This window comes from Camellia sinensis, chromosome 1 (genome assembly GCF_055761805.1).
Source record: "Camellia sinensis isolate YWXY chromosome 1, ASM5576180v1, whole genome shotgun sequence".
Taxonomy (NCBI): domain Eukaryota; kingdom Viridiplantae; phylum Streptophyta; class Magnoliopsida; order Ericales; family Theaceae; genus Camellia; species Camellia sinensis.
Window position 1 is genome coordinate 147,111,113 of NC_138961.1, and position 20,331 is coordinate 147,131,443.

At 37.4% G+C, this 20,331-nt stretch overlaps 2 protein-coding genes across 5 annotated transcripts in view; both read right to left on the bottom strand.

Moving 5' to 3' along the window:
- Positions 1–14,206, bottom strand: part of LOC114286847 (PHD finger-containing protein 1) — a 28,226-nt gene extending 14,020 nt beyond the window's left edge. For 2 of the 4 annotated variants that reach the window (XM_082886455.1, XM_082886463.1), the window contains exons 1-2: positions 14,060–14,204; positions 1,295–1,380 (exon numbers count right to left, since the gene is read on the bottom strand). In XM_082886455.1, coding sequence (XP_082742581.1) covers positions 1,295–1,380; positions 14,060–14,092 — 119 coding nt within the window. In that variant the 5' untranslated portion in view covers positions 14,093–14,204. Of the gene's footprint in view, positions 1–1,294; positions 1,381–14,059 lie in introns of all 4 variants that reach the window. The other 2 variants (XM_082886474.1, XM_082886484.1) reach the window with 2 other exon arrangements.
- Positions 8,440–9,122, bottom strand: LOC145798535 (uncharacterized; the record flags this gene model as incomplete). Its single annotated transcript, XM_082886488.1, has 1 exon — positions 8,440–9,122. A coding segment is annotated over one exon (603 nt), but the record flags the coding sequence as incomplete, so codon positions are not given.
- Positions 14,207–20,331: the final 6,125 nt, after the last annotated feature.

The window sequence follows — 20,331 nt, forward strand, 5'->3', positions numbered from 1 at the left end:
AGCTACAAAATTAGGTATGATACCTCTTTCGAAGTACCAGGCATGGTACCTCTTTCGAAGTGCCAGGTATTGACGTCCCTCTCTCTCTCTAAGACCAATTGAAGAGAAGTTGTTTGCCAACGGGAAACGAGCCAAGCAACCTTGATGAGTCCTCATCCTAGCCTACAAGCCACAATCCTACAATGATCCAAAAAATGGATGCCAAGGCCCTACTCTCAGTCTAGGATGCCGAGTAGTGGTTATGGTAGTAGTGATAGTAATCCCAGCTAAGGGGGTGAGTGCATAAGGAAGATATAGGCAAGCCAAGGATTGGGTTATGTTATTGCGGAGTGGGAGTGATTGAGCGAAGGCATGATGATCAAGCAGTGCTCCTGGTCATTCCTTGGCATACCATATGAAAACAAAGGATAAGGGGAAATGGATGAGCAAGAGCTCGTTTGGACAAGCCGGGCGATGCCGAGTCGTGGATTTTGCTGAACAAGTGAGCTTGGCTCAATTGAGTAGTGTTGTGGCCATGCCTCAGACTCAAATTTTGTGTTATCAATCATAATTAACGGTATCAAAGTTCCAATTTGTTGGGACTAAATAGAAGTGCCGTATGCCAAGCTTATTAGTTCGAAGCCCAAACATTTTCTATGGATCAGCTCTAAGACAATCAAGGAAAAGAAAAATCTCATATCATTTCCAAGTTTGCCACGATTGTCTGCATCTTTGAATGAAATTTTAGCATGATGAAGTTGTCTCAAAGGCAAAGTCAGCTGATAAACGACACAGTCAGAGTAAAAGGATCCTTAAATTACACACGAAATTAGGAACTTTAAACAAGAAAGCTAAAAAGTTAAGGATAATGTGGTCTACTATATTAAGACATGAAAACAATTAGAGAAAATTCAATATCCATAATATAGTGACAGCAAAATTGAGGAACAATGGGAGGGAGATACTCACAATTACTCTCTACAGTTTTAAATGCCATACATTTCCTTAAAGTGCTAAACTGGTTTCTTTAGCCTAATAACTTGTCTCTAATCTAGGAAGAACTATGATTTGTTGAGTGTATCTGATTTTTCCTATCAATTTTTCTTTAGCCTGATAATAACAAATCTTGCATTAATGTTGTCAGAACTATGGCAATATAGGCGAGAGGTTGGTCTGTCTAACAACATTTCCAATCAATTTAATGCATTAATATTCCTTTTGCCAATAACATTAAAAATGAAAGTAGTAATAATATAATATCAAATATCACTGACATGTAAAAAATGTTCGAAGTGAATTGAGTGAAACAACATACTGATGCATGGCAGAATCATGGCACTGCACACAGTAGATAAGAAGGAGCAAATCGCCCTTGTCACCACAAGTCTGACAAACAGTTGTCTGAAACAACAATTCTAAATGTCACTTCTGAATTTGATATCATTTTTACTGTGGTTTTAAGCTAAAAAAAAAAAAATAATTGATTCCAATCTTGGAAAATATAATTAATTACAGGACAACATTGCATTTGAAAGTTCCATCAACAAGAATCAATAATTTTTTTTTACCAAACCTTTCAAATCACAATGTTCACATGATGCATGAAAAACGATGTTACGTTGACTCAGGTACATATATTAGGACACAAGAATTTTGAGTTTTTTATTTGGTTTCAATTTTCTAAAAATTGAGTTTTTTGTTTTTTGTATTTTTTTTTATTTTTAGTGAATATTTTTAAAATTTTAAGCAATTTTTTTACCTTTTAGATGTACCTAAAAAGTAAAATATTTGTAAAAAAAATATTTTAAAAAGTACACATGAATACAAGAATGTACTGAATTTTCTTCTTTTTTTTTTTTTGTTTGTATTTTTAGTATTTACTGAATGTTTTAAAGATTTTTTTTTCACAAATATTATAGTTTTTAAGTGTATTTATGTTAGGCGTATCTAAAATTTTTTTAAAAAATTCTTAAAATATTAAAAAAATTCAGTGAAAACAAAAAAACATGAAAAGCAAAAAAACTCAATTTTCTAAAAAGTGGATCCAAAATTCGGAAATCAAACAAATAGTTTCTAGATTATACTTCCAGACAAGCAATATATATACTCCCGGGTATGAGGATACTCCTTGCACAATCAAGTGCATTACATTCTATGTAATGTTGTGATTACAATGTTTTTGTTCCAACACATAAATGAACTATAATTTAATTTACATGGCATGTTCTGGAAAGAATAGGTTTGTAATTTCCCCATGAAACAAGAAAAAATACTTTATCTATTGTCAAATCTAAGCATCTTTTTCTTTCATCATCATGTGTGCTCTAAGGATCATAGTGAACACTGTGAAGCATGTATTATTTTATTATTTTGTATTCATTAATGGTAGTTTAGTCTTTGCTACTCTTTAGGGCTTGCTTAGCTTAGTTATATATATATACCTCTTTGTAATCATTCTTATTAAGTTGCTTAATACATTTTATGTTAATATTTTCCTATTCTAAATTATCTGTCTCCTCACCACTAGGTTTTCCCCCCTCTTCTTCTTTAGGTATATCTTGTTCCACTTCGGTTTTTGATTCTGAAGCTACACATCACATGGGAAACGATTCTTCTTTATTGACTTCTATATTTTCACCTCCTACTACTATTATGGCTGCTGATGGTACCTCCATGCCATCGGCAGGTGTTAGCTCCGTTCAACTCATTGTCCCTCCCTTTTCTGATATCTATTGCATTCCCCAATTGATTTTGAATCTTATTTTTGTGAGTCAGCTTTGTGAGGTTGGTTATCCTGTTCCCTTTTTCTTTTCTAGTTGTGTTGTGTAGGATCCTCATTCCAAGCAACAGATTGGGACATGTCGTAGGTTGGGCAGGTTGTATGTTCATGAGCACCTACATGTTCCTTCTCTTGCTGCCTCTTCAGTAGAATTGTCATCTTTGTGTCTTAGTTCTAAGTCATTTGAGTTTTACTTGTTGCATTCTTGCCTTGGAAACATTTCTAGTTCTCGTTTACACTTTGTATACCATCATCTTCAACTTCGCACCTTGTCCTTACCTTTCATTTCATCCACTATGCAGTTGGCTGACTTCTTCACCAAGTCCCGTACAACTTTACGCTTTTGCTTTCTGCTTGACAAACTCTCAATGCTTCCTATTGTCACATCCTGAGTTTGTGTGTGTTGGTGCGTTCATTATTTTGTTATTTTGTACTCATTACGGGTAGTTTTGTCTTTGGTACTCTTCAGGGTTTGATTAGATTAGTTATATATATGCCTCTTTGTAATCACTCTTATTAAATTGCTTAACACATTTTACGTTATTTTGTTTTCCTAATCTAAATTATCAAACACATGAATTCATACATCAGGCATATTTCATACCTTTATCCTTCACAACTAGTGTTGACACAGGTAGTGGATGTAACAGAAGACGCCATAAAAAACAGGTATAGAATATTCACAGCAAAGAGAATGAAAAGAAGGGAATTGAGGAACGGCTGTAGCTGTTTCCTATAATCAATTCTGGTAAGTGAAGAGTTTCTCAGAGTCAACACACATTGGTCCCTCCAAATGATTCCAAAAACCTATATCAGAAAAAGACCAGTCCACTCGATTGATGTTATCATTAATATTGCCACATGTTCCAACAGTGCATTGCTAATACAAAACTAAATGCCGTTAGGAAGAAACATAAAATGAGCCCATTTGACTTTGTAAGCAGCACCCTACTGGCTGCTAGGACATGTCAATATATAAATAATGACAAGTGTCCTTGGTCATAAGAAAAAGGCAAAAACTGGAAGAACATAAGACACTTTTCACTAATTTTAAAATACTATACTGATTTTTAACCTTTTGTCACCATTTCCAAAACACTTTTTACACAAATCTTGATACTAAACAATGCCTCAGCCACTTTTTAGCTTTTGACATAAATAATGTACATGCTAACAATTTGATTGAATTGATTCCCATATGCCTTACACCGGATAAGACAATTCACATAATTCATTCCATAAGCAGCCATTAATCTGTCTTAAAGCTCATCTTGTAAACCAAATGACATGCTCATTTTGGCCAATACAATTGCACTAGGTCAAGTTACCCTACTGCAATTTCCAGATTGCAACTGATACAACAAAATGAAGTGTCCATCTTTTGGCTCAAGGACTTCAAACCACACATGTTTATTATTATTCCACACGACTCAATTAAAATAAAAGGCAAGGGAAAAATTTTGGGATGGAGTAATGCCCAGTCAAAATGGTCACAACTAAAATGTTCACAAAAACTAATAAATCATATCCAAGACAAAAATCCCTTGCTTGCAATGTTTTAGACTATGTAACATGTTACATTAAATTTAAAAAAAAAAATACTTCAGCCTGCAATCACAATTTATGCTGTGATACATTAAACAAATAAAAATGCTAACCCCAAAAAAAAATCCAAATATGCAGATCAGTTGTTTATATTTCCACCTTATAAAGTAAAGATTAGAGCTTAAAAGTTACATGAGTGTAGAGGCTCTTGTTTTCTCAGATCCCAATAACAAACAATTGTGCGTGTAAGAAATAATGTATAGAGAAAGAGAGAGAATAAATTGTATGTATTATTATTGATTGATATATTGATTGATTTATTGATACATTTTCTGTCTATTACAAATGGTTCCTTATATAGATGTAGGTGTAGTGGATGGTGTGTAGTGGATGGTGATAGTGGTGTAGTGGGTTAGGTTTAGTGGAGTAGGTGAGGTGGTAGTGGTGTAGTGGGTTAGGTTTAGTGGAGTAGGTGAGGTGGTAGTGGTGGTAGGTGATGGTAAATTCTAACAGCCCCCCGCAAACTTAAGGAGGATAGAAACTAACCAATTTGAGTTTGAAGAGAGGAACAAAACAAGAAAATTCATAAAAAAAGGATAGGAGACACTGTATGGTCGTGTCAGACCGTTGGTGAAGACACTGGATGGTGGTGTCATAACGTTGTAGAGGACACTGTATGGGGGTGTCATAACGTTGTAGAGGACACTGGATGGCGGTGTCAGACCGATGTAGAAGACAGTTTATGGGGTCATGTTGGACCGTTGTAGAAGACAGGTTATGGGGTCATGTCGGACCGTTGTAGCAGACAATGTTGTGACAGTTGTTGTGACAGTGCACGGAGTCTTGCTGGACCCTTGTAGAAACTAACCGGAATCTATGTCGGGACAGTTTACAGAGTCTTGTCGGACCCAAAAAGGAGCTAACCGGAATCAATGTCGGGACAGTTTACAGAGTCTTGTCGGACCCTTGTAGAAACTAACCGGAATCTATGTCGGGACAGTTTACAGAGTCTTGTCGGACCCTTGTAGAAACTAACCGGAATCTATGTCGGGACAGTTTACAGAGTCGTGTCGGACCCATGAAGGAGCTAACCGGAATCAATGTCGGGACAGTTTACAGAGTCTTGTCGGACCCTTGTAGAAACTAACCGGAATCTATGTCGGGACAGTTTACAGAGTCTTGTCGGACCCTTGTAGAAACTAACCGGAATCTATGTCGGGACAGTTTACAGAGTCTTGTCGGACCCTTGTAGAAACTAACCGGAATCTATGTCGGGACAGTTTACAGAGTCTTGTCGGACCCATAAAGGAGCTAACCGAAATTAATGTCGGGACAGTTTATAGGGTCATGTCGGACCGTTGTAGAAGTTGCACCCTCAAAAGGTGTGCCCAATTTTGTCAAAAGGCGTGCCATCAAAAGGCGTGCCCAATTCATCAAAAGGTGTGCCGGACATGATGGCGAGGCACGTGGGCGCCTTGGCTTGCACGCCCGTTTTGTCGTCTGGTGGCAAGAGGCACGCGATACGCGTGGCTGCCTCGCTATTTAACCAAGGTTGATGCTGAGGCTGAGGCAGACAAAAAAACTTCTGAAAATCCTCTGAAAACAACTCTTCCTTTGCTGAGAAAGAAACTCTGTAATACTCTGTAACCAACCCGTCTCTGAAACATTCAGCAACATGGCCTCTTCTTCCCGTCCAGCTACCCAGAACATGGCCTCCTCTTCCCGTGGTCTGCTCACGCTCTTTCCAGAACTGAACGAGTCCACAAGAGAAATAACTGGTACGGTGGCCAGTGAACCTCAACCAAACACCTCTGGTTTTGCTCCGTTGAACTTTCCGATGCGGTCGGTGGAGCAAAAAATGGCGGTGCAGTCGGATGTGGAGGCCAATCAGTATACCTTGAAGTCATGTGTGGAAACCATGACTGCGGTTACAAATTTGTCGAACCGGCTGCAGAGTAGGACAAATGAGGTGCAGCAGTTAAACGCCCAACTGGCTCTGCTCCAACGCATGTATAAGGATGCGCGAGCAGAGATAAGTGTGCTAAAGGCGGAAAACAAGGAGCTGAAGCGGAAGGCCAGTTTTATGTTCCGATTTGGAGGGCCGCCATATGCTGCAGTGGAGGAGCAGGGAGTAGTGATCATGCCCAGTGGAGTGGGAAACACGGAGGCAACACCGGCAAGGGCCGCCCAAGACGGTGGCAAGAAGAAAAGACCGGCAGAATAGGCGAGAAGAAAAATCCCACTGTTCCGATTTGTGTTGGTTGTGTTTTGTTTTGTTTTGTGTTTTTTTATTTTTATTTTTTTTATTTTTTTTATTTTTTTATGGTGTAAAATGCTGATAGGGGTTGATCCCCGGCATGAAGAAATGACAAGTTTGTAAAATGTTGTTTTTTTTTTTTTTTTTTTTTTTTTTTTTTTTTTTTGGGAGTGTTTTGTTGAAAAAATAAAAATAAAATGAAAGAAAACAAGCGAGAAAGAAAATAGATAAAAAATATTTATAGATGGATTATATGAAAAACATCAGTGCGATTGTTTCAAAATAAAGTGGGGTATTTAAAAAAGAGGAAAAGTGACTTGGAAAAAATAAATAAAAATAAGTGATTTTTGAAATCAAATGGAGGAGAGAGAGGGACAAACCCATGTGATAAAGTGGAGAGAGAGTCGGTGAGTGGGGTGCAAAAGGTGAAGGAGAAATGATGGATTGAAAATGGTTTGGGTCAAAAGTGGACACTGTTAGTGGGGAACATGAGTGCATTGATTATTTGATATAATAATAATAATAATAAAAATAAAAAGTTAGAACAGTTGGAGAGAATGAGTGGAGTATGGTAAGGGTTTCATCCAAAGCCAAAATTCCTGCAGCGAATCACTTCGCAAATCCTAGCATGAGCTTTTTCTCTTTCCAGGCTTATTCATGAATTTCCTGGTGATTTCAAGAGCCTCTGGTGGCATTGTGGCAGAGAACACCCCAACCTGGATTTTGGGTGGCAGCAACTGAGAACACCCCAACCTGGATTTTGGGTGGCAGCAACTGGAAAATATCATAGATCTGATTTTTAAAAACCTTGTGACAGCATTTCATCAGCTTCATCCAAGACAAACATTTTGATGTAAACAGGGCGAAGTGATTGTCTCCGCAACATGTCAAACACACGACCAGGAGTACCAACAACAACATGAACCCCACTGGAGAGAATGCGCTGATCTTCGCGGACACTAGTCCCTCCAACACAAGCATGAACCTTCACACTTTGCTGGGCAAGTTCAAGAGTGGGTGGAAGAACCAAAGCTTGGCACTCAACCAAGCTATAATCTAGCTGCTGCAGAATTCCAGAGCAGAATGTTGCAGTGTTTCCAGTTCCAGACTGTCTCGTCATATGAGGTGAAGAATTCTTCTCCATCAGCCTCACACATGACTACAGTTGCACAAATCTTTGTTGATTTTATCAGCGGAATAGGTTGAGGTCCGGCGGGCGGCTAAGGTGAGGTTGCCGCCCGCCGGGGAAGCGAAAATACTAGGTTTTAAACCAGCTCTGATACCATGTAAGAAATAATGTATAGAGAAAGAGAGAGAATAAATTGTATGTATTATTATTGATTGATATATTGATTGATTTATTGATACATTTTCTGTCTATTACAAATGGTTCCTTATATAAATGTAGGTGTAGTGGATGGTGTGTAGTGGATGGTGATAGTGGTGTAGTGGGTTAGGTTTAGTGGAGTAGGTGAGGTGGTAGTGGTGTAGTGGGTTAGGTTTAGTGGAGTAGGTGAGGTGGTAGTGGTGGTAGGTGATGGTAAATTCTAACAGTGCGCTTCTAGTTCTAAATTCTGATCCAAACCAAAGAAAAGAATAACTAAATAAGGTAAAATCTTCAATCAAAACTTAGAAAACAATTAAACCCAAATTAATTGCTAGGACCTCATAACTAAACCTTTATATTATGTTTGGATCATAGATTTGGGTAGGGAATCGAAAAAAAGAAAGGAAAAACTGTTAGAATTTACCAATTTGCTCCTCCACCTACCATCTCCACTAGCACCCACTTCACCTACCACCTCCACTACACTACACCTACTACCACCTTCTCTTCTATATATAGGAGTTGTAATACATAACACAAATCAATCAATCAATCTTGTAACAATCATCAATCAATAATACATAAATTTTTACATGGTATCAGAGCAAGGTTAAGAAGCTAGTAATTCTGCTTCACCGGCGGGCGGCAACCTCGCCTTGGCCGCCCGCCGGACCTCTACACATATCTTCACTCCGGCTGCTCCTATCCTCAGAATCAGATTCTGAATCAGAAGACTCGAAAGTAGAGCTATGCCTCCGGTGCCTCCTCTTTCTCTGCTGCTGCTTCTTCTTCTTCCTCCTCCTCTCTTCCTCTGAATCAGTAGATGAGCTGTAGATCGAATCACTCTCTGCCGAAGAATTATCAGATCCAGTAACAGACCCACTATCAGACTCAAAAACAGAAGCTTCACTGTCATTGCCAGACTCAGTGTCCGACCTATGCTTCCTTTTGCTTTTCTTTGACCTCTTCTCTTTCTTTGGCTCCGTCGGAACATCTGGGTTATCCACGTCATAAGAAATCGACAACTTCATCCTCAACTTCGGATTTTTAAGTTGCTGGGTACGAGATGGTCGTGAGATGTAAACACGTTCGTTCTTGCATTCATAAGTCCAATGTCCAGCTTGGAAACATTTCTGACATTGTGAAGCTGAGCCAGTAGTGGTAGACATCGATGGCTTGAGGTCTTTCCTTTCACCTAATCTCACTTGTTCCTCTAAACCCACGGACTTTCCTATGTGGTTTCATTTTTTATTATTATTAAAAAAAAAAAAAAGCCCACCCAAGTGGTCTTATTTTTTATTATTATTAAAACGTGGTCTAATCACTACCCTCAGGCAGTGTCTACCTTTTGTACTCCACTTTCTTTTTTTCTTTTTTTTTATTATTTTATTTCTTTATTTTTTTACATTAAAAAAAAAAAAAAAAAATTCAAACCACAGCACGCTCCCACCAAACCTGTATAATATATTATACTCTCTTATCCTTTGCCATATTACCTTTATTTATTTTATTTTATATTCCCTTTTCCATTAAAAAAAAAAATAATAATAATAATAATAATAATAAATCAATAAATAAATAAATAAAAAATATATATATATACAGATTTGCACACCAAACTGTCCCTTATTTTATTCATGTCGGGGCTCACCCCGATCACCATTTTACATAAAAAAAAAAAAAAAAAAAAAAAAAAAAAAAAAACAAACACACAACAACCTCATCCACAGGCAGAATTTTTCTCCTCTACTCTACTGCAGGTCTCTTCTTCTTGCCTCCGTCCTGAGCGGCCCTTGACGGTGTTGCCTCCGTGCTTCCTCGACCACCAAGCAAGTTGCCTCCTCCCTGCTCCTCCACTACAGCATATGGCAGCCCTCCAAATCGGAACATCACGGTGGCCTTCCGCTTCAGCTCCTTGTTTTCTGCCCTTAGCACGCTTATCTCTGCTCGCGCATCCTTATACATGCGTTGGAGCAGAGCCAGCTGGGAGTTTAAATGCTGCACCTCATTTGTCCTACTCTGCAGCCGGTTCGACAAATTTGTGACCGCCGTCATGCTTTCCACACATGCCTTCAGTGTATATTGATTGGCTTCAACATCTGACTGCCCTGCCATTCTTTGCTCCACAGCCCGCATCGGAAAGTTCAACGGAGCAAACTTCGGGGCGCTTGGTTGAGTTTCCAGTGCCACCGCACCAGTTCTCTCTCTCGTTGACTCGTTGAGGTCGGGAAAGAGGGTGAGCAGCCCGCGGGAAGACGATGAAGCCATTTTCTAGACACCAGAGTGTTACACAGTATCTCTCTCAGAACTCTCTCTCAGACAACAGAGTGTTACAGAATCTCTCTCCAAAATCTCTCTCAGAATTTCTCTCGCAGGTTTTTTGCCTCAGCCTCAGCCTCTGTCTTATAGCCGAGGCAGCCACGCGCATCGCGCGCCTCTTACCACCAGCCGACAAACGGGCACGCAAGCCAAGGCGCCCACGTGCCTCGCCATCATGTCCGGCACACCTTTTGATGAATTGGGCACGCCTTTTGATGGCACGCCTTTTTATGGATTGGGCACGCTTTTTGATGACACGCCTTTTGAAAATTGGGCGCACCTTTTGAGGATGCGATTTTTTAAGGGGTCCGACAAGACTCTGTAAACTGTCCCGACATTGATTCCAGTTAGCTCCTTTCTGGGTCCGACAAGACTCTGTAAACTGTCCCGACGTTGATTCCGGTTAGCTTTTACAAGGGTCCGACAAGACTCTGTAAACTGTCCCGACATTGATTCCGGTTAGCTCCTTTATGGGTCCGACAAGACTCTGTAAACTGTCCCGACATAGATTCCGGTTAGTTTCTACAAGGGTCCGACAAGACTCCGTAAACTGTCTTCTACAACGGTCCGACATGACTCCATAAACTGTCTTCTACAACGGTCCAACATGACCCCATAAACTGTCTTCTACAACGGTCCGACATGACCCCATAAACTGTCTTCTACAACGGTCCGACATGACCCCATAAACTGTCTTCTACATCGGTCTGACACTGCCATCCAGTGTCCTCTACACCGTTATGACACCACCATACAGTGTCCTCTACAACGTTATGACACCCCCATACAGTGTCCTCTACAACGTTATGACACCACCATTCAGTGTCTTCACCAATGGTCTGACACGACCATACAGTGTCTCCTATCCTTTTTTTATGTATTTTCTTGTTTTTGTTCCTCTCTCCAAACTCAAGTTGGTTAGTTTCTATCCTCCTTGAGTTTGCGGGGGGCTGTTAGAATTTACCAATTTGCTCCTCCACCTACCATCTCCACTAGCACCCACTTCACCTACCACCTCCACTACACTACACCTACTACCACCTTCTCTTCTATATATAGGAGTTGTAATACATAACACAAATCAATCAATCAATCTTGTAACAATCATCAATCAATAATACATAAATTTTTACAAAAACTAGTTAAATTTTTTCTCCATTTCTCTCGCCTTTTCCTTCCTCTTTTCAAATTACTATGCTCTAAGCTGTGTTTGGATCATGAATTTGAGTGGAGATTTAGAAAAAGAAAGAAAAAAAGTGAGACGAATGTCAATGAAATATATAGATATATATATATATATATATATATTCAAAACCTATGAAGCACGGACACGGACACGGACACGCATACGGACACGGACACGGACACAGGACACGGCAATTTCTAAAAAATGGGGACACGGACACAGCAGGGGACACGGCAAATTTTTTAATTTTTTTATAAATATTTTTATTTTAATACATATTAATTATTTTATTTATTTATTATATTTTTAAATAATGTGTTGTAATTAATTATTTTATTTTACATACATGTATTTATTTTTTTATTTATTAATATGTATAAGTATATATTATCTTATAATATGTATTATCCATTATCTAATGAGTATATTTATGTTATATAATAACTATTATATAATATATAATATATAATAAAATAATAATAGTTATTAGTTATATATATTATATATAGTTATTATATAATAAAATAATAATAGGTATTAGTTATATATATTATATATGAATATATAATAGTTATATATATTATATATGAATATATAATAATTATAATAGTTATAATATCAAGAGATGAAGACGACGGGAGAGAACCGAGAGGGAGGGAGACAGCAAGGAGACGATCGCGATCAGAAGCGAGAGAGAGGGAGACGATCGCGATCGCGATCAGGATCAGAAGCGAGGGAGAGAGAGAAGGCGAGAGAGAGAGAGAGCTCTGCGAAGGCAAAGGCGAGACAGAGAGAGAGCTCTGCGAAGGCGAAGGGGCTGGATCGTCGAAGTAGAATGGGGCTCTGGATCGTCGATCGAAGTCGAAGGGCTCTGAATCGTCGCCGACCAGGTTTGTTCTCGTTTTCCCCCTTTCAGTTACTCTTCTCGCCGTGTCCATGGCGTGTCCAGATTCGGACACGCGTGTCCCCTGCAAAAAAATAAATTAAATTAAGGGGACACGCCAGATGCCGTGTCCCGTACGTGTCCCCGACGTGTCCCCGTGTCCCCGTATCCGACACCGCCACGGCTTCCATTTTGCCGTGTCTATGCTTCATAGTTCAAAACCCTATCTAAATCCATGATACAAACACAACCTTAGTGAAAAACAATCACAACTTGCAATAACAAAACTATTAAATCACACGACACACGTGAACGTCTCGATTAACCACAACCACAACCTACAAACCAGGATCTCTAAATGCACATATACTAAAACCCATGAATTAGAAACAAATAAAGAAATCACCAAACCAACCTTTACAATTTAATCAGAGGACAAAATCTCAACTTTCTCTTGCTTCGGCAAATATCTATACTATTATATATGTGAGCACCTACTTTGGTGTCTTAAAACTTTCTTTTTCTTTATGTCAAGTGCCCAATTTTCTATTCACAAAAAGAAAAATAAATAAATAAATAAATAAGAGGGTGTGACTTGAATTTAAAACCACAAATTTCATAAACAAGACCCTTATCATTTGAGTTGCATACACCATATAACAAATATTTTGTATATTTATTTATTTATTTGACTTGCACACGCATTGTGTGTGCCAACCACTGGTAATAATAAATGTATTGAGCAACACAAAACAAAACTTCTCACTTACGCATAAACACGCTTATATAAATGGCTAGCAACCCAAATCTGCATTCTCTCTTCTCTGCTTTGCCGACTCGTCTTGCTTTCACTTCCATCTAATCCAAACCCTAATTCATCCAATCTTATACTCTCCCGCCGACCTACTCTCCCGATTGCTAGTGAAGCCGCTTCTTCGATTCAGATCCTTCTCTGCGCACTGGGATGCCCTAATCAACAGTTCATATTTCACTAGGTTGCATCTGAATCGATCAATCGAAACCAAGACCAATCTGAGATCCACTTCTATTCGGTCGATTTTGATTCGTTTGATGGCGTTGTAGAGGCCACAGTGCGGTTTATGTAGGTAAGGCTTTCTTGTAATCAATCACTCTCTGTTTGTCCCAATGGGTTTGACACCATTGTTTTGTCGAACCCATCAACTTGAAACTCCATGAAATTGCCTTATGCTTCTATTGAGAGTTTCAAAACCTAGCTAGGTATTATGTGCTTCGCATTTATGGATTTGGGTATAAAATAGTGCTAGTGATGATTTCAAAGACTTGAGTGATGATGATTATTTTGATTATGAAGTTTAGGTTTATTGTTCGAAATCGAATTCATGACACAGGGCTGAGAAGTTCCCTAATTATCCTAATTTGAATCAAGAAGGTGGTGCACTAGCCAGTGGTGCTTTGCATTAGGTTGTGACTCAAGAACCCCAGGTCCATAAAGGCGGCTTGATTGTTGGTTTTGATCTTGGGCGTGAGGAATATGAATTCTTATATGACTGTTCAGGGCTTGGAGGGATGCCTATTGGTATTTTGCTACTATTTCATAGTTGGGGTTCATTTATCTCGCACCTAAGTTTGTTTCCGTTACAAAACCAGATGTGGTTGGGCACGAATTGTGGCAAGTGAAGATGTGGGTGGGAAGCCTTACTTACATAGGTATGCACATGCGTATACAATAGCAGCAAAAGAGATTAAACACTAAAATCACTTTAATAATGTGCTAAAATCAAAAGAAAACAGGACAGGCTCACCATTAGAACACCGGACTCGCACGAAGACGCCATGGACACCGCTTCATAGTATAAATCAAGTCTGCGATGTTAGAGAGAGAGAAGAGAGAGAGAGAGTCACGCTTATCGACCTCGTTCATGTGTATACATAAGCCTGTTTGGAAAGTCAAAGTTTGTGCAAAAATAGTGAACAAGATAAAAGGCCTATTTTGGAAGAGGGTAAAAAGTGATTTTTTTTTTTTGTATTTAATTAAGTTTTTGGCTTTTTTAGATAAATAATTTGGAAAGTTACTAAAAAGTTACTTTTAACTTTTTTTATTAATATTTATTTATGAAATCAAATCACAATAAAATGACCAAACTACCTTCATTTAATTTAAAATATTTATAACTTCACTCATGTAGCACATTTTGACCCATGAATGATAGAATTGTAATTTTACCAGTGACTAAAAACTAACTTTCCCAAATGAAAAAAAATACAAAAAAGCCAACTTTTCACTTTTGCTACAAACCTAAAAAAGTGGCTAAAAACCAAGTTCCCAAAACACCTCAAAATGAATTAAAATAATTAACATTTAATTCATAATCATTTTAATTTAAGTATTGTTATTAGTACTTCATCACTTATTTTGGACCCTTATTTTTTAACCTTTTATTATTGTACCTCATTTGATGGACTTAAGATTTGGTTTGATTTGGTTTAGTTATTGTACCTCAAATGAAATAATTAAAAAGGACATCAAAATTTTTGAGACACTCTATCTCACAATTAAATCCACACCCACTACATCATGAGTTAGGGTTTATGAGACTACACATCTCCATCACCACCCATTCATCTTCTCCAAATCCTACATTCAAAATCTACCCACCGTCAAAATCTTGAAAATCCTTTGGCAGCAATATTCTGGCGGCAGCGGCAACAACTATTTGATTACATACACTTCTCTGACTATGACAATGAGTGGAAGTTTTTTTAGCAATCACAACTCCATAAGACGAAAGGAGTATCACAATAAAAGCTCAGAACAGGTTCATAACTTTAATGGTGTTCTTAACTCAGAGGAGATTGCCCTTATAACGACAAGTTTTATGGAAAAAATAATAAAAATTATTCGTCATTTTTTCAGAACTGAACTCCCGAACATATGACCAAAATTCAAGAACACAAGTCTGAACATATTTTATTTGCTAAGGAATAGGTACCCGAACATTTCTTTTTTGTTCGGGAATAGATAATTGAAGCAACAATAGAAGAAGACAAACAAAGAAGGTCGGACCACCCTTGAATGGTCGATCGGGGGGTAAAGTCCTGCCCAATTTTGCACACATAGAGAGCATACAAGTACAGTGAGGTCATAAATGAATCACAGAAAGATCAACTAGATAAGTATAAAAGTAGATTGTGTTGTGTATGTGAAAGGAGGTAATAGAAAAAAAAAATCAAACTGATTGACAAACCTTGTAATGAAGTAGAAAAAAAACTTCTTAATCACCACAAATTTTTTTCACTAGTTTTGGGAGGTTCCACCATTGTGGGTTTTGTTAGGATTTTGGAAAAAAGGCTTTTTGAGATGTAAGGGGTGTGGAGGTGTGTATTTGAATGGGTGAAATATTTTTATAAGAATAATTTTGGTGTTATTTGGGAAAGAAAAGAAATTTTACGAATTTTAGAATTTATAAGTGGGGTCCAAAGAAATAAGGGCTCCAAAATAATTGATGGGTGATAATAACAGTCTTTTTCACTTTTTCTCTCACAACCATCAAATTAACTAAAAAAAAGTCAATTATTTTTCAAAACACAATTTTTTTAGCCAAACTAAAATGGCCAAAAATCAAAAAGTCAACTTAAAAAAGCCAAATACCTTTTAAACAGAACTTTTGAAGGGTAAATTACCAATAGATTCTAATAGTTAGACTTAATTCTCATAAAGTTCTATTGAAAATAAATCTTAGTTAAATCGTCGCTAAAAATAATTTTTTATGATTTTTTTTGCACATGCCACTAAAAATTGATAATTAGTGACTTTTTTTGTCACGGTTTTTATAAATTATCACTAAAACTCATAATTAGTGATATTTTTTTGTGACGAATTTTTCAAATTGTCGCTGAAAAGTTGAAAATTAGTGACATTTTTTTAAACTACACTAAAACTTATAATTAATGACATTTTTTGTGACAATTTTCAAATTGTTGCTGAAAATTAACAATTATTGACATTTTTTAACAATGTTTGATGAAAAACGTCATTAATTATTAAAGGACATATTGGACAATAAATCCACTTATTACCTATACATAACCCCCCCCCTTTTAACTAGGCTAAAATGGCTAAAAACCAAAAAGTTAACTAAAATAGCTTATTCGCAAACAAGACTATAGAAAATGACGAGAACAGAGACAACTACTATGGTTGAGTTAGGAGTCAACTAAAACACATTAGTATAGAAAGCCATGAATGGTAGAATATTTGAAAGGGTAATACCGCAAATCATTAGTGTGACAACCCTCACTACTATTTATTGATAACACCACTGATTACTGCTAAACTGAGATTGATCATGATAAGTAATTGAATGGATTGAAATTCTGGGCTAATTGATTGAGTATGTTAGTTTAAATGCATGTCTATCTGTTTGACTGTTAAATGATCTGTTCATATGTTATGTTTTAAACTGCAAATTGAAGGCCTTATCGGCGGCCGAATCTGAAAATGATTAGTGTTATGTGTTGACTAGAATTTATGTAATTTTATGATATATTAATTGAAATGTGATTTGGTATGTTTAAATTGGATTAAATAATGCTAATTTACAAGAGTTGGACTTATTCACCAAATTGCCATGCTTAGTGGGCCACTTTCTCCAACACCTTGAGGCTTGAGTACACTTAGACATACCTTTTGCTCAGCCATTTTGAGAGACAAATCGACTAGAGAGAGAGAGAGAGAGTAGGAGAAAGCTTGATTTCATCTCAAATTGGCTTGGAAAACTTGGAAGAATTGAAGAGAGAATTAGCAAATTGAACTTCTAGACTTGGAATTGAAGACCTAAGATAGAGAATTTATCTTCTTGTTTGTGTATTTGAGCTGATTCTTGGATGGTTCATGAGTCATAAGTGATCTAAGTCTAGAATTGGTTCTAACATGTTGAATTGAAGCTTAATCCATGCATGCATGTCCTTATATGGAAGTTTTGAGGTTATGTTCATGGAAATTGTTACATGCACGTTCATATTATAGTTCTAGTACATGAATTCATCATGTTTTTGGAAGTTTAGACTCAATTGAGCTTGCATTGAAGCTTTGAATTTGGTTGAGCACTTGCATGTCACGTTTAAATTATGTATTTGAACTTTGGATGAAAATTGTGCTTAATTGAACTACCTTTGGGCTTTGATTTCTCAAATTGATCTTTGAAAAATGTCATATTATGAGTTTACAAGTGTTTTCCAGAAAATTAGCCCAAAAGGATTGTTTTTGGTACGTTTAAAGTTGATTTCAAGCTTGAAGGTTCAATCTGGAATTTCCAGAATTTGGAATCACGCTCGAGCGGGGGACTTCACGCTTGAGCGTACAACCTGTGTTCATGCAGTCCGCTCAAGCGGGAAATGCGTGTATCCAGTACTTTGCATGTGTTTACAGTCCGCTCGAGCGAGAGAATGCACGCTCGAGCGAGGACTTGTGTCTCACGCTCGAGCGGAGGTCGAGCGCCCATCGAGCGTGAATTTCACACATCCAGTACTTTTGCTGTCCGCTCGAGCAGAGTAAGTCACACTCGAGCGGGGATCTTTTGTCTGCATGTCTGCTCGAGCGGGGAAACCCACGCTCGAGCGGGACCCCTGTTTTCTGAAAATTCTGAAAAGTGTTTTAAAGTGCATCTTTGCATCCTCATTCCATCTTAGGCACTTCTAGGCCTAGTTTAATGCATCTTAGTGAGGATATTGATGTAGAACCACACCGAGACAAATTAGGGATTAAGTTATTATTTCCCAACTGTGTAGCTTAGTGTGTGTTTGTTCTGTAACTGTGTAGGGTTGGCATCCGAGGACGCTCTAGCTGCTTATAAACCAGTGCTCTGTGAGTAATAATGTTGTAAAGATATATTCAACCATGAATATTTTCTGAATGATCAACTGTACTGCTTTCTGAAATGATATTTCTTACTGAATGAATGCTTGTCCTATTTGTGAACTGTATTCGTAGCATCCATAGCAATTTACTGTTACTGTACTGTACTGCTACTATCACAGAGATCTCTGTTGGTTCCCATGTTTGGAACCACTACTGTTTACTGATATGATGGCCATCAATTGACTGTTCGGTCTGATAAGACCTACTGTACTGTTTGCTATTGGATGTACCACTTATGACTGCTATAATCGAATAACTGATATACTGTTCAAATGACTGTTTTAAGTACTGAAAGGACATTCATTCTTAACCTCTTTACGCATATGTTATTCACTGGGCTTTAGTTCACTGTTTATATATATATATGTAGGTGTCCAGGCACCAGATCGAAGCTAGGGGCGTGGGGTTTAAACTCCCTTTTTGTCAAGCCAACCAACGTGCCTCACTGCGAGGTTCCAAGTGTTGCCAAGCTAAGGCTGCTTTGGGGTGTTTTAGATTCCCCATTTTCTGTCTCTGTTTTGTATAGACTGTATAGACTATTACTGTACTGTTATGGTAGGGACTTGGTCTCTAACCTGAATGATTGTATATGATGTATGTATATACTGTTTTTGTTCTGAATGTGAATATGTTATGAAAAGTCTTTTTGCATACAGACTGTCACAACTTATTAGACATCTTTTATTACCGTTTTGGCTTCTGCTAGCCCTTGTACTCTGTATTATTGTTTTACTGTTAAAGCAGGCCTTCGGTAATCTCGGATTACTGGCCGGTTACGGTGCTAAACCCATAGGGGCGGGTTTGGGTCATGACAATTAGAGCATCTCCAACCCACTAAATATATAATGCTTGTTAGTCAAAATCCCTAGTATAATTCACTTTTTTTAACTCCAATGCACTAGGCATATATTTAGGCATTTTGACTCAACTCAAATTTACTAACTACATGTAACTAGCCTTCAAAGGTTAGACAAAGTATATTTAATCATTAAGATTTTTTCCCTTAATCTTTGTTGCTGATGTAGTACTCTTTAAGGATATTTAGTCTAACATCCCTCTCCAACTTTTAGTAATGGAATAGTTCCACAATATATATATATATATATATGTATGTATATTTGTAGCTTAAAGTCTCTCACCCACACTCATACATCACACCCACTCTCTTATTCTCTATTCTCTTTCTCTTTTCTCTTTCCTTTTAATAGTACGTGCCGATCTTGAAATCATGAGCTACAAATTCAACTTCCTTATCAAGATTTGGAATTTTCTCATATGAAATCAAAGGCATTTGTGTTCGGAATCTCTAGATTTTGAGTTTCAGTCAGGTCTAGGGTTTTATAGGCTTTTTCTACAATGGATTTAATTTGAGTATTCATATTGTATTTATCAAATTTATTGCAATGTTGAAGCAATTTCTCAGTAAACTACCTCAAAAGTCATCAAAACCTAACACCATTGAATCGCCAAGGAGGGGTTTGAGCAATAGTTCATCCTCTCATGGTAGTGGTTTACAACATACCACAAGTGGGACTCGAACGAATGCCGCTAAACGAACCTCATTGGCGGTGTTCCCATCGAGTGTTGTCACTGGAATCGAGCCTTTATTAACATTCAGAGATGTTCCTAGTTCAGAAAGATTGAATCTTTTTATCAGTAAGTTGAGTTTATGCAATATGTGTTGTGCATAAATATGTGTCAGTGTATATAATACCAGTGCCTTTAATTGCATGAGTTCTTCATAAATTGATTATTGTGAATTTCATCTTCTGAATTCATAAATTGGTTGTCGTTGCTGATTTGGGTGATCGATCTGGTGTGGATATATCATCACCATGACTGGTTCTAGACAGTTTTTCCCTGTTCAATTTTGTAGTTCAATTTTCTCTAGTTTGGTCAAAACACAGAGGAAATTGTGAGCAAACTAAATACGTTTCAACTTAGAGAAATTTCAAAACATAGAGAAAATCAGAAAAATTGAGCAAATCAGAGAAATTTCAACACAGAGAAATTTCAAAACACAGAGAAATTTCTAGATTAAAATTTCTTTAGAAAAATGTTGAGGGACCGCAACTTCTATGAAAATATTGCATGTCCTTTATCCTATAAAATCTTAATACTAAGAATCTTAAAAAAAAATACCCCTATTCTTTAAAG